The 15,346-nt window shown below is 36.6% G+C and overlaps 1 protein-coding gene across 1 annotated transcript; it reads left to right on the forward strand.

Annotated features, from left to right (window-relative positions):
- Positions 1 to 309: 309 nt before the first annotated feature.
- LOC109242629 (uncharacterized mitochondrial protein AtMg00810-like) lies at positions 310 to 1,756 on the forward strand. The gene is made up of 2 exons (XM_019409464.1): positions 310 to 399; positions 1,127 to 1,756. The coding sequence occupies exons 1-2, from the start codon at positions 310 to 312 to the stop codon at positions 1,754 to 1,756; spliced, it is 720 nt and encodes a 239-aa protein (XP_019265009.1).
- The last annotated feature ends 13,590 nt before the right edge of the window (positions 1,757 to 15,346 follow it).

Consider the following 15,346-nt stretch of genomic DNA (forward strand, 5'->3'; position numbering starts at 1 on the left):
AGTCTTGTTGTTGGAAAATCGCCCAAAGAGGTTTGTGTTTTGAAAGAATGTTAAAATGACTCAAAAATTCGGCTAAGTGTAAAATATGCAGGCCTCAGATGTGGAAAATGCGAAGGTGGGTTCGCATTTGCGAACCCTGCAGGTTTGGGAAATGCGAAGGTGAGTTCGCATATGCGAACTCTGAAGGATCTGGGGTGATTCGCATTTGCGAGCTAATGTGTCGCATTTGCGACTAGCCCGATTTCGCATTTGCGGACCAAGAGGTCGCATTTGCGATCCCAGCTGGCTAGACCCCTTTTTGCATTTGCGATGGCAAGCTCGCATTTCCGAGCTCGCATTTGCAAGCCCTGCTTCGCAAATGCGAAGATTGCAGGACTGGGAATATCAGATTTTCCCAAGGTTCAAAATGCACTCCGACACCTATCCAAAACTCACCCGAGCCCTCGGGGCTCTAAACCAAATATGCACACAACCTCAAAAACATCCTACGGACTTATCCGTGCGATCAAATCGCCAAAACAACATCATATACATCGAATCAAGCCTCAAAACTCATGATTTCTTCCAAGTTTTTTATAAAACATCAAATTTCCATTTTAAGTCCGAAACACGTCAAACGACGTCCGTTTTCAACCAAACTTTACAGAAAGTGCTTAAATCATATATAAGACTTGTACCGGGCGCCGGAACCAAAATACGGGCCCGATACCATAGTCTTCTAATCAAATTTCATTTCCAATTTCCTTAATTATTTCCAGAAAACAATTTCACACAAAAATTCATTTCTTGGGCTTGGGACCTCGGAATTCGATTCCGGGCATACGCCCAAGTCCCATATTTTCCTACGGACCCTCCGGGATCGTCAAATCACGGGTCCGGGTTCGTTTACCCAAAATGTTGACCGAAGTCAAATTTACTCAATTTAATATCAAAATTTAGCATTTGCTTCACAGAATTCATATTTAAGCTTTCCGGCTACGCGCCCGGACTGCGCACGCAAATTGAGGCAATCCCAAATGAGGTTTTCAAGGCCTCGGAAGCACGGAATGAGTAAAGAAACAAGTGATGACCCTTTGGGTCGTCACAAGTGTTGTGCAAGCTAAACAAATCATTATATGGACTGAAGCAAGCCAGTAAACAATGGTATGCAAAGTTAACTGAAGCATTGTCTTCAAAGGGGTACCAACATTCTGAAAATGATTACTCCCTTTTCTGCAAGAAAACTTCCACATCCATCATCTTTGTAGCTGTATATGTTGATGATGTTATCATCACTGGAACTGACTCAGAGGAGATTGCAAGTTTGAAGGCCTTTCTTGATCAAAAGTTTAGAATAAAGGATTTGGGCAGACTTCACTATTTCTTGGGTCTAGAGGTCCTATACAAACCTGATGGTATCCTTATCTCTCAAAGGAAGTTTGCTTTGAATTTATTGAAGGAATACCAGTGTTTTGACTACAGCAATGTCTCCTCACCTCTTGATCCTATTGTCAAGATAAAAGCACAAAAGGGTAATCTCCTACCAGATCCCACATACTACAGAAAATTGGTGGGAAATCTTAACTTTCTCACCAATACCAGGCTGGATATAGCCTATAGTGTGCAACTGTTAAGTCAGTTTATGCAAGCTCCAAGAGACACTCATTTGACTGCATCATTTCACCTCCTTAGGTATCTCAAAAAAGATCCTAGCTTGGGTGTATTCTTCTACAACAGTCCTGACTGTTCAATCAAGGCTTATTGTGACTCAGACTGAGCAGCTTGCCCAGATTCTAGGAGGTCTGTTACTGGGTACATTATTTTAGTAGGAGACAACCCTGTTAGTTGGAAGTCCAAGAAGCAGGAGACTGTTTCCTTGTCCTCAGCTGAAGCATAGTACAGATCCCTCAGGAAAGTAGTTGGGAATTGGTGTGGTTGAGCAGGCTATTTACAGAGCTTACTGTTGCCCAATCAAGTCCTATTCAGGTGTTTTGTGATAGATAATCTGCCATACACATTGCCTATAATCCAGTATTTTACGAAAGGACCAAGCACATTGAAGTCGACTGCTATTATGTGAGGAACAAGCTACAAGAAGGCCTCATCTCTCTTCATCACTTGAATACTCACAATCAGTTGGCTGATATTCTCACCAAAGCCCTCACAGGGGTCAAACATTCAGCTGTTCTAGGCAAGTTGGCTGTGAAGACCTCACTTCCAACTTGAAGGGGGGTATTGAGTATAGTTATTATTCATACATTCATTATTGTATTGTATACTTAGTTAGCTTAGTTACAAATTATAGCTTAGTCAAATAGTCAACATGTATATATACTTGTACTATTAATGAAATTAGTTGAAGGTTCTCATTTTACAGAAAAACACATCGATCTATCTGCTCTCTCTCTCTATCCCTATCTTCTGTTCCCTTTCTTCTCCTCCCTCAGAACCTTCCAGAAGACTCCATGGCAACTCTGTAGATCTAAGCTTGCATGTGTAATTTGTTACATGTCACATGATTTCATTTCTTCCAAACAAATATGTAATCTGTCCCTTTGTCTTCCTTTCTTGTGAAGAGAGTAATACCTAGCTCTGTTGGAGCCAAAACTCCGATCTAAAATTATACCTAGCCCTAATCGCATCTGTAGCAGAATTAATTGTTGGTATTTTACTGATTTTTAAGCTGTTTTAGGAATTTTTGCTGTTGTTATTGCTGGTTTTGTAACTGGTGCTAAAATACTGCTATTTTTTTTTGAAGTTGTGTTGCAGTTCTACTGTTGTTTTTGAAGTTGGTGCTGAAATTTGACTGTTACTTTTAGTTTTGGAAATGATTGTTGTTTTTGCTATTTTTTTAGGCTGGTGATGAAACCTGACATTAGTTGCTGTTTTTATTGGTTTTTGAAGTAGTAAACTGCTGCTAAATGCTAAAAGATGCTGCTGAAAATGTTTCTTATTATAATTAGTACAAGAAGACTCCTTTCTCTTTTCTTGTAAGGAGTAAAGATATCTTCCATATCTTGCATATGTACAATATTAAATGGGTGTTTCCAGGGGATATTAAACAAGTGCTTTGCAACTGGAGGGATTGGAGACACAAAAAATTAGAGAAAATCTCATTTTATACATATTAATTCTAAACTATTTACCCTTTAATGCCCAGGCCCAAACTATTTACTACTCCTACCCATAGGGCCCAAACTATTTATCCGGTTAAAATGAAATAGAAGTGAAAGAAACCTGGTAAGCAGAACAACACCGAATATGAATTGGGGAAGGAAGTCAGCACGAGAGGGTTGGTGCTTAGAGCTGTAAATGGAGTTCCATTCTTCCTCTATTTTCTTCTTCTTCTCTAAACCCATTAGTTTTCTAGAGTTAACATTTGAATTCGTTTCCATTTCTATTATGGGGTTTAATTCTAAAATGATTTTCTCTTATTGTAGTATTCTGGAAAACGAGTTTGGGTGAAGAGAAAGAAGAAGGTATTAGTGAGAAACACTTGTTTCTCACTAATACCTTCTTCTTTCTCTTCACCTAAACTCGTTTTTGGAGATTTATTGTACAAAAATTCAAATCCACCATTGAAGGACCTTGAAGCTCGAAACTCATAACTTGGTTTGTTTGAGTTTTTAATTATTTTGATCCGATCCTATATGGGTTTTTTGGAAAGTTGATTGGAGGTTGTAGCTAAAGTTTTAGTCAATTTGGTGGAGATTTTGTAGTAGATTTTAGAAGTTTGGGTTGAAATATAGTTGAACAAGAGAAGAAGACGAATTTGTATTGTATACACAAATAGTATACAGATATACCATTTGGTATACAATTCATTCCAACTATATACCCTATTAGTATATCTATATACTATATTGGTATCATATGCTAGTTGAATCAGTTTTTGGTTGTATTAGCTACATTTATTAGTACAATATTTGATTTTCTTTTAATAAGAGTAATATAGTTCAATATCTTGAAATACTTTATCACATTAATATGTGGTACACTATTTTTTTTATTTTTCTCTTTATGCATGTGTGTTATGTAATAGTAGTATAGTCATATAGTTGCCGGAAATTAACTAGTAAAACTGTATACCATGTTGGTATAGTTATATGCCATATTGGTATCATATGGTAGTTTGAACATTTTTTTGGTTGTTTTGGCTGCATTTTTAAGTGAATTCTATTCTGAAATTATTTATATGAACGTGATTTGCAGTGCTGGAAAATTTTTGTGCTGATGGATATAGATTATGTGTATTATGTAATAATTTTTATAATTATAGGCAATTGTTGGAACGACCTATACAACTATATACCCTGTTAGTATATGGAATGAGCAAGTTGCTTTGCGAATATTTAGCTTGCAATACGAGCATGTAATTTTCTCATACTTTTATTGTATCCTTTAATGTTTTGGTACAGTAGTATAGTCATAGATAGTTGTAGCAATATTATAGAGCAATCATATACTCTGTTGGTATACATGTATACCATATTGGTATCATGTGGTACTAGAAGTCTTTTTTGCTACTTATATTTTTATTGTATTTTCCAATATTTTATTCATTTCTATTCTAACTAGTATATATGGAGATTTAGTGGCCGTAGATTATATTGTCTTGCTCCATCACTGGTTGGTGTTACTGCTAATGGTAGAGTATGTACTAATATTTGTAGGGAAGGAGATCAAGGTTTGCATGGCAATCATGTGGAATTAAAAAAGGAACAAGAAACAAAGAAAAAAAATAAAAATAAAAAAATAAAGAAGGAGTCAAATTTGAGTGTGAAATAAGTTATGGTAAAAATAACAATAATACGATTTGGGCAAAAATAAATGAATAAAAGAAAAAAAATAGGAAGAAAATGAGAAAAAAGAAAAGGAGAAAAGAAAAGAAAAAAGGAAAAAAGAAAAGAAGCATAGAAATAAAAAAGAAATTGGAGAATAAAGAAAAAATTCCCCACAAAAACTACTATGGGTAGGAAATGTAATTAGTTTATGGGTAAAAAAATAAATGGGTAGACAAGGATAAATAGTTTTGTTTTTGTGAGTAACTGTGGCAAAACCCCAAAAAATTACCAGAAAGATATGGAACTCAATTTCGTTAACTATATTTTGGGGGCTATGGAATGACTGTTGGAAGTTCATTTGTCTTCCCTGCACCAGGTTGTTGAGAGTTGCGAAAAGAATATTGAAGTTGCGTCCTGTTGAAAAACTATTAATGTTTAGGATTGTAATTAAAAGTGCACCACTTTGTTAAAGAAAAAGGATTGTTAGTGCACCATGTTAGAGAATGTGTATTATTTTAAGTCTAAAGCTAAAGATTGATGTATGATTTGGTCTTCTCCTCTAATTTTGAGTAAAATCCCATAATTATCTTTGGTTGGAGACGTGGAGTTTAATGTGGGTAAATTTTAAAAATAGTCAGATTTATAACTGGTCGTTCGAAAATAGCCCAATTTCAAAAGTAATCGAAATTTAGTCACTTTTTATATAAAGATAAATCTGAGCGAAAACACTGTTCAAAACCCGAAAAATACTCCAGTATATTATGTTGGAGTTCCAGCATAAGTATACTTGAACTCCAGCATATTATACTGGAGTTCCAAAATAAGTATGCTGGAACTCCAGCATAATATGATGGAGTTCCAGCAAGTATATTGGTCCAGTATAATATACCGGAGTTTGGAGCACCGGTGCTCCAGTCTCTAGTATATTATACTGGAGCCAGCAAAGTATACCGGTCCAGCATAATATGCTGGAGTTCATACACAAGTGCATCGAACTCCAGTATATTATGCTGGACCGGTCTCTATTGCAGCAAAATAGTGGCTATTTTTCATTGACTTGATAAACGCTGGCTATTTTTGATTGACCAGTCCGAAAACTGGCTATACCGTGCTATTTTTACGTTTAATGTGGGTCCTTTTATTGGATAGAAATCGCTAGATTTTGTTTAATTGAATATCAAATGTGTTAAGTTAAATTAAACAAGGACTAAACCAAAATAAAAGTTATTTCGTAAACCCAAATCATGTTTTTCTCTTGCTAATCAGTATAATTATAACGAACTACAATGAAACAGTAATCTCCACTAGCTGTTTTTTTCCTTATCATTTTGGATTGCTCTCAATATTCCAAAAAACACAAAGAATCTGCAACATATATGAATCTCTCTTTTTTTTTTTTTTTTGGTTGAAACTTTTATCTTCTGAATAACAGTGAAGTTCTTTTATCTAAATATGTCATCCTATCAAAGGTACACGGACGCTGCCATCATTTTGCATTTTTCTAGCTTGGCAATCATAAGAATCTTTCTATGTGAAGCAATCAACTCTCCATGTGCCATAAAAAAGTTCATACATGAAGTGGGAAGCTGAAATATGTCAAAATGTTGTTGTTCCAGTTACTCTTGGTTAGAAGAGAATAGTTTGATAACTCCTCTCCAGTCTTCCAATACTGGACGGCATCCTACTGAAACTTCTGGAAGTTAAAAGCAGAAACAACAATATCAATGATTATATCCGGCATGCTTAATATTTTAGCAAATTTTGCCATCATAATCCTACAAGTCAAAACCACAAACGGAACTGCCTCATATATACAAGCAAAAAGACTTTAACTGCAGTCTCTTAGAAGAGGAAATAATCCATCTAGCCGAATACAAATGGTAACGCAAAGGGTTGCCAAAATGAAGAATGACAAATCACTTTGGTTTTCAAACAAATTAATCACAGATAATTCAAAAACTCAAGCTTTTCTCTGTCGGTAAGCAAGTCAATACCTTTTCTTCCACACGAACCAGACATAAACCAGCATATTTCAGAAGTATTCTTCAACTAAAATGTTCAGTATGGCGCAAAAGATCAAAGGCATACCAATGCTTTTAGCTATTGAGAAAGCTAAAAATCTAGTATTATTCATCACTTGTTTTAGAAATAAATTCTGTGTTTCGAGGCCTTAAAAACCTCTTTCTGTATCACCTCGATTTGCGTGTGCATTCCGGGCGCGTAGCCGGAAAGCCGTTTGTGAAAATCTGTGAAAAATGATAAAATTTTCCTTTAAATGAATTTAAGTTGACTTTGGTCAATATTTTGGGTAAACGGACTCGGGCCCGTGATTTGACGGTCCTGGAAAGTCCGTAGGAAAATATGGGACTTGGGCATATGCCCGGAATCGAATTTCGAGGTCCCAAGCCCGAGAAATAAATTTTTAAAGAAAATTATTTTCTGGAAAATATGTGAGTTTTTAGAAATGAAAAATATTTGGAAGTTGTTGGTATAGGGCCCGTATTTTGGTCCGGAGCCCGGTACAGGTCTTATATGTGGTTTAAGTCGAACCTGTGAAATTTAGTAAGAAACGGAAGTCGTTTGATGTGATTCGGACCCGTAGTTGTAAAAATTGATACTTTGAAAGTTTTGAGGTTTTTCTTAGATTTTATGCTAAATTCATTGTTAAAGATGTTATTTTGGCGATTTGATCGCACAGATAAGTTCATATGATATTTTTGAGTTAGTATGCATGTTTGGTTTGGAGCCCCGAGAGCTCATGTGAGTTTCGGATAGGTTTCGGAAGGTTTTGAACTTAGAAAAAGTTGCAGCTTTTCAGTTTCTGGTGTTCTGAAACTTTGTTCTTCGCGTTCGCGGAAGGACTCTCATGAACGCGGAGGGTAAGTCAGGCTGAAGGAATTTTCCTTCTACACGAACGTGATAAACAGGTCGCGAACGGGAAGCTTTGGGGGATGCTACCCTTCGCGAACGCGGACCTGTTATCGCGAACGCGAAGGTCATTGGGCTTGGGCAGGGGGAAGGGGATTTTGTTCTACGCAAACGCGGCCACTGGCCCGCGAACGCGAAGGCTCGGAGTCAAAGCTCCGCGAACGCGAGCCACTATGCGCGAACGCGAAGTCTAATTGGCCTGACCCTTCGCGAACGCGATGAAGGCCTGCCCAGTGATTTTAAAACAGAAGCAAAAACGGGCAGAACCCATTTACTTCATATTTTCGAAATTTGGGAGCACTGAGGCGATTTTCAAAGAACAATTTCTTCCCCAAAACATTGGTATATGATTCTAAACCTTTCTCTTTCGATTTCTCATTGCATTTCATCAATTTTCATCTTAAAATCTAGAGTTTTTATGGTAGAAATTAGGAATTTGGGTAGAGTTAGGGCTTTTGATTAATTGGGGATTTAGACCTCGTTTTGAGATCGAATTTCGAAACTAATTGCATATTTGGGCTTGTGGGAGAATGGGTGATCGGGTTTTGGTCCGAACCTCGAGTTTTGACCAAGCGGGCCCGGGGTCAATTTTTGGCTTTTGGGGGAAAAAATGATAGAAAACCTATAATTAAGCATTGGGTATGAATTCTTTACCATTTATTGATGTTGTGAAATCAATTTGGACTAGATACGAGTTATTTGGAGGCGAATTCTAAAGGAAAAGCGGTGTTTGAGGCTTGAGTTGGCCGTGGAAGTTCGAGGTAAGTGTTTGGTCTAACCTTAGCTTGAGGGATTAGGAGTCGAGTCCTATTTGCTATGTGTTAGTTGTTGAGTACGACGTATAGGCATGGTGACGAGTATCTATACGTAGGTGTCAAGCATGCCCGTGAGTCTTAAATTGAAATCGTTGTGTTCTTAACAAGTACTACAAATGCTTAAGTTGTTGATTCTCTGTGTTGGACAAGAGTTATGATTAATCTCGTGAAAATTGCTTATGGTTGAATATTGGTTCTAGACGAGGTTTCTGTTGTGAAGCTAAATGTTGAAACAAGTTTGGTTATAGCTGATTCCCTTGCCGGGATGTATTTACTTCTTGCTGTCGATTCCCTTGCCGGGATATTGTTGTTTCCTTATTGTTCCCTTGCCGGGACTCTTTTGTGATTGGTGTTGAACAATATATTTGGATCGAGTTGCACGCCGCAATAATACTATATTTGGACCGAGTTGCACGCCGCAACAATACTATATTTGGATCGAGTTGCACGCCGCAACAATACTATATTTAGATCGGATTGCACGCCGCAACAATACTATATTTGGATCGGGTTGCACGCCGCAACAATACTATATTTGGATCGGGTTGCACGCCGCAACAGTGTTTATATATATGATTTGGATCGGGTTGCGCGCCGCAACATTAAAGGATAAAAGTGGTTATTGTTTTGTTACGGTTTCCTTATTCTTTCGGCTGCGAATTTTAAATCGTTCTTTATGCTTTTCTCCCGAGTTATTGTTGGTAAATGATATTCCCCCGCATCATGTTTCCCCCTCCCATTCTTAACTGTACATTTCTGCTTTATTTTCCACGTTATATGATATAATTGCACAGGTTTATTTGGTAGTTTGGTCCTAGCCTCGTCACTACTTCGCCGAGGTTAGGCTAGGCACTTACCAGCACATGGGGTCGGTTGTGCTGATACTACACTCTGCACTGTGTGCAGATCCCGGAGCAGCAGCTTTTGGACCTTAGCTTGGGCGGCTGCCTTCACTCCATACGGAGATCCAAGGTAGTCCTGCAGGCGTCCGCAGGCCTGGCGTCTCCCTCTATCTTTTCTTCCTGTTTCACTTTTGTAATTCAGAAACAGTGTTGCATTTATTTTTCGAACCTTGTTTGTAGAATTCTTAGACCATCTGTGGAGTTGTGACACCAGTCTTGGGTAGCTTTTGTTTAAGAAATCATGTTGGAGTTATTTAGACGGTTTAATTATTTCTTCCGCTTGTTTTAAATTTTCGCTGTTTATAAACTGTTGATTCACAATTGTTAAAGAATTAAAATGGGAAAAAGGTAATTTGTTCAAACGGTCGGCTTGCCTAGCTTTCACTAATAGGTGCCATCACGACTCCCGAGGTTGGGAAATCCGGTACTAATGTTCAAAGATTTATACCAAAAGTACAAAAAATAAAGCATGATATTCAGATGTTGAACTAAAATTTTGCTACCATCAAAGCAACTTCTATTTCTCTCCTTTCTCAACAGATTAATCTTAGCCAACCTAAGTATCGTGTGTTGACGTTTGCTTCTCGGCATATACATCTTGTTCAAGAATTTCTCCCGGTTCATACCCTTCTAGAAAAGTCATAAGCTTTTTTGTTAATAGAATAACTCAATTTAGAAGGCAGGCATCTAGATCTTTAATATAGCATATTTAACTACTCAAATACACGGAGAAAATATGACCAGTATCTTGACATAAATCAAGATGTCTCCAGCCTAACCGTAATTGAAATAATTATCCATATTTTAATGGAAGTGAAATAGTGCTCCATAATAAATTCAATATGGTTAACCATAACAAAAAAATACAACATGGGCATAATATGACACTTTATGTACAATATGTGTGGAAGAGGACATAAAAATAGTGTATGACTCTAGAAATATTGTCCAACCATAGTTAACTATTATAGATACAATACCCAAATGCATAAGAATTATTTATATTTTTAAGCACATTCTAACCATCAACTATGAGTAACTTGAGCTTAGTAGCCAACCTCTAACATTCAAAAATATCATTTAATTATGAAAAGACTTATATTACCACTTTTATACCTTCAGAAAACAAATAAATACCAGTCAATTATGAAAATACAGGTGAATCAACCCTTTTACCCGCATTGGATCCTTTTTACTCGTCAACCAAGCTACCGAAGGTTGTGTGCAATTTCACCCCCCTAAGTCATATGCGCCCCGAAAAATGTATGACAGAATTAATTATTTACCGTTTTAAGTATTAATACAACAACATATATAACATCAAAATAAAAAACCAACATATATAAGGACTTTTAAAGAAGCTAAATAATTAGCCTTCTGAGTATACCTAAAAGATGAAATTATGAAAAATTAAAAGAGGAACATACGTATAGCTACAACACCAGCAAGAACACAGGGACTTCTGAGAGAGGTAGAAACTGGAACTCTTGAAAGAAAAGAAAACAACTACTAATATGCTGGCTCTCATAAGACAGGTGGATTGATCCGCAATGTACACGTAGATATATAATTAAACAGTAAAAAGATACGTAAATGACATTAATAACAGATGCTGATTGTCTAAAATACCCTCAGCTTTGTCTGAAATGACAAATAACAGCCTGGTCGAAACCAAAGCTTTTCTAATATATAGAAAATATGCTGTCATGTCATAGAAGAAATTTAAAAAGAAAAAACGAAAGAACTAATTAATGAATACAAGTAGTAACAGGATAAGACATGCACCTTGCTTTCAATAATTGATTTAGCTGTCTTTCTTAAAAGCTCTAACTGGAAATATAAAGTTATTTATTACCAGAGTTTATGTTTATAGTTTTTACTTTTTCTTTTTTCTCTTTGGTGTCAAATGGTCCCGTATAGAACCAAAAAAAAAACAATTGTTTTGTAGTTCTGGTTGATTGGAGAGATTAGAAGTACAACAAGAACGGGCAAACTTCCAGTTTTAAAATATAAAAAAAATATCAATATGGTGGGCTGTAATTTAATTAGACGACGATTTAACACTTATTTCGCCTCTTTCTGAAATCTTCCAATGTTTAATAACTCTATAGCATTTGTTAACACAAAAAAAGTTTTTTTGATTTGGAAATAGTAGTAAATGTTATAAATAAAGTGAATGTATATGGATGTTCATTTAATCCATCCATACATTTTATACAATGTATTACTTGGATAGATGCACCTATTAATTCCTAGGATGTATCTAGTGAGTTTTGCGTGTATCTTGTATAGTATAAATAGGACATTCTTTGCCTATGGAAGAACACACTTGAATAAGATAGCTTCTACATTCTCCTCATATACATCTTGTCTCTATTACTATATTATTCTATTTTGCTCTCATTTCTTAACACGTTATTAACATGAGGTTCTAACCAACTGAGGTTATCTGCTTCATCCGAATTTTATCTTCTTCCTAAAAGAGGTAGTCAGTTTCTTTTCTGATTCACGTATACATTCCTATGTTTATAACATTTCTATAGGATCTTCTTTAACCTGCAATTTAATTACCATATGCATAACTTAGTTTGAATATGATTATAATAATTGCATTGGTATGAAAACAATAAGTTCCGGTTAAATTGTTATTTCATTATATAAACTACGAAGAAGTTTAATCCTACACATAAATAAATAAGTATTAAAATTGAATTACAATAATTAAACTAATTAAGCTCACATCTAAATATTCTAACAGAATATGCATTTAGAAGGAATTCTTGCAAAATTTTCAAAAGTTTTAAATGTGTCTTAAATAAATTTATCACCTAAGTGTATAAACTAATTAATGACTTTAAAATTAACGACTTAACTATTAGATGAATCGTATTGAATGTTGAAACTTGTCAGAATTGATATCTTCTAGTTTTATGCCTACTTAGCTTATTGAAACGTATTCTAAGTAGAATAAAATTATACTAGTACATATTAATTCAACTTATTTATTCTATGAAAATATACTTACATGTCTTTTTTTTTGGGTAATATTAAACACTAATTTATCATAGAACTGCACATAATTATTTGTTAATAATTATACATATAGAATATTAATACACGATTATGTACTGCACTCAATGTTTCATCAAATAATTCTTGTCATTCTAATTCACTTATTTCTATGATAGTATTCACAATGTCCAATTTGTCAAAGCTTGAATTTATGGCACTTGACATCTCTGAAAAATACTATTTGCCATGGTTACTTTGTCACGATCCGGATTTCCCACCCTCGGGGGTCGTGATGGCGCCTACTCGTGGAAGCTAGGCAAGCCACAAATCATAAACTCCTAATCTTTCATTTTAAATTCTTCTTACCAATCATAACAACAAGCGTTAAATATTAGAATAACAGCGAAAATATGAAATTAAAGCGGAAAACTTAAACCAAATAAACCGAACAATAATGCAGAAATCATCATATGCCTCTACCCAAGAACTGGCGTCACAACATCCACGGACTACTAAGAGTACTAAATACAGCAGTTTGAAAGAAAAATAACACTGTTTGTCTCGAAACATGAGATAACAGAATGAAATGTAAGATAGAGGAGACGCCGGGCCTGCGGACGCCTGCAAGGCTACCTCGGTGTCTCGATGAACTGAAGGAAGACTCCCGAACTACTGCTGCTGTCCGGTACCTGGATCTGTGCAAAAGAGCACAGAGTGTAGTATCAGCACAACTGACCCCATGTGCTGGTAAGTGCCTGGCCTAACCTCGGCGAAGTAGTGACGAGGCTAGACCAGACTACCACATAAACCTGTGCAGTTATATATATAAGCGGAACAGAGATACAGAGATAACCAATCAATATGGGAGGGGGAGCATGCTATGGGGAAAGATAACAACACCGAGTAAAAGTCATCAAGTAACAAAAGAAGCTCATAACTCAGAAATCAATAAAGAATCAGAGTCAATAAATGCACGGCATCACCCTTCGTGCTTTTACTCTCGTCCTCACCAAGCAATGATATAATAAAAACGTGCACGGCATCACCCTTCGTGCTTTTACTCTCTTTCCTCACCAAAGAAATTATATGATAAAATGTGCACGGCATCACCCTTCGTGCTTTTACTCTCTTCCCTCACATATAATCAATAGAATCGGCACGGAATGGTACATCGTGCGGCACGGCATTACCCTTCGTGCTTTACACTCTTTCCTCACAATAACAAATAATGCACGGCATCACCCTTCGTGCTTTAACACTCTTCCTCACCCAAACAACAATCACAAACAAAGGGCAACGGAATAAGAAAAATAATAAGAGAAATCCCGGCAAAGGAGATAATCCACAAAACAACAATATCACGGCAAGGGAATAATTTAATAACATTTTCTCTTTCTTTCACTTTTATTTCATAACTCACTTTACCACTTGAGCCAATGGTCCAAAGGGTTCAATCATCTCATATACTTTCACAATTCATAATATAACTCGAGCCAATGCTCCATGATGTTCAAAGGTCTCTATTCCTTCCACAAACTTCTCACAACAACTAGAAATCATCACCAAAGTATGAAGAAGACAATGAAATCAAGATATTCACAATATAAGGACTCACGGTCATACTAGACACCAACGTATAGATACTCGTCACCATGCCTATACGTTGCACTCAATAATTATCACATAGAAAATAGGACTCAACTCCTATTCCCTCAAGCTAAGGTTAGACCAAACACTTACCTCGATGCCTTGAACACAACTCAAGCCTCAATTATACCTTTACCCCTTGATTTCACCTCTAACTCGCTCGTATCTAGTTTCAAGTTACTTAATTACATCAATAAACGCTAAGTGAAACAATTTGAATGCATGAGAATGATTTTCCCAAAATTTTACCCAAAAAGTCAAAAATCACCCCCGGGCCCACGTGGTCAAAACCCGAGGTTCGGACAAAAACTCGTTTACCCATTCCCCCACGAACTTAAATATATAATTTGTTTTGAAATCGGACCTCAACTTGAGGTCCAAATCCCAAATTTTAGGAAAACCTAGGTTCTACCCAAAACACCCAATTTCCCCCATGAAAATCATTGATTTGAAGTTGAAATCATGTTAAAAGATGTTAATGATTGAAGAAAACTAGTTAAAAACGACTTACAATTGATTTGGAGAAGAAAGGTTATTTGAAAAATCGCCTCTTATGTTTTTGGGGTTTTGAAAAGTGAAAAATGACTGAAAATCCCGTTTATTTATACCCCTCTGAGACCCCCTGTGTGGACCGCATTAAATGGACCGCGGCCGCACAGGCTTACCTGAAGACCTGCAGTTTAGCACCCTGTGCGGACCGCACAAAGCCGACTGCGGCAGCACAGCCTTCACCGCGCCCCGCACAAAGGCGACCGCGGCCGCGCTGGCCCCTCCGCGGTCGCACGCGATTTCTCACGGACCGCATCAGTGGGTTCAGAGACCTGCAACTCCTGAACCTGCAACATCTGATTTTCTGAGTTTAAAATCATTCCGACACACCTCCGAAAACACTCCCGAGCCCTCGGGGCTCCTAACCAAACACATGCACTAACTCAACAACATCTATACGAATTCATCCGTGCGATCAAATCGCCTAAATAACCTCACAAACAAAGAATCAAACCTCAAATTCAAGAATTTTTTTCAAACTTCATCAAATTCTAAATTTAGAACTTTAAGTCCGAATCACGTCAAACGACGTCCCTTTTCAACCAAATTTTTACAGGAACATCTTAATTCACATATAAGACCTGTATCGGGCGCCGGAACCAAAATACGGGCCCGATACCATCGCTTTCTAATCAGATTTCATTTAAATTTTCCTTAAAAATTTCAGAAAAACAATTTCTTTTAAAAATGCATTTCTCGGGCTCGGGACCTCGGAATTCGATTCCGGGCA

This window comes from Nicotiana attenuata, unplaced genomic scaffold (assembly GCF_001879085.1).
Source record: "Nicotiana attenuata strain UT unplaced genomic scaffold, NIATTr2, whole genome shotgun sequence".
Taxonomy (NCBI): Eukaryota; Viridiplantae; Streptophyta; class Magnoliopsida; order Solanales; family Solanaceae; genus Nicotiana; species Nicotiana attenuata.

Bases quoted from the DNA above. Each gene is read 5' to 3' on its own strand.
- LOC109242629 (XM_019409464.1), top strand. From the start codon at position 310: ATGGCAAGCTCGCATTTCCGAGCTCGCATTTGCAAGCCCTGCTTCGCA. The intron at 400-1,126 runs GTTCAAAATGCA...TATGGACTGAAG, and splicing joins GAATATCAGATTTTCCCAAG to CAAGCCAGTAAACAATGGTA.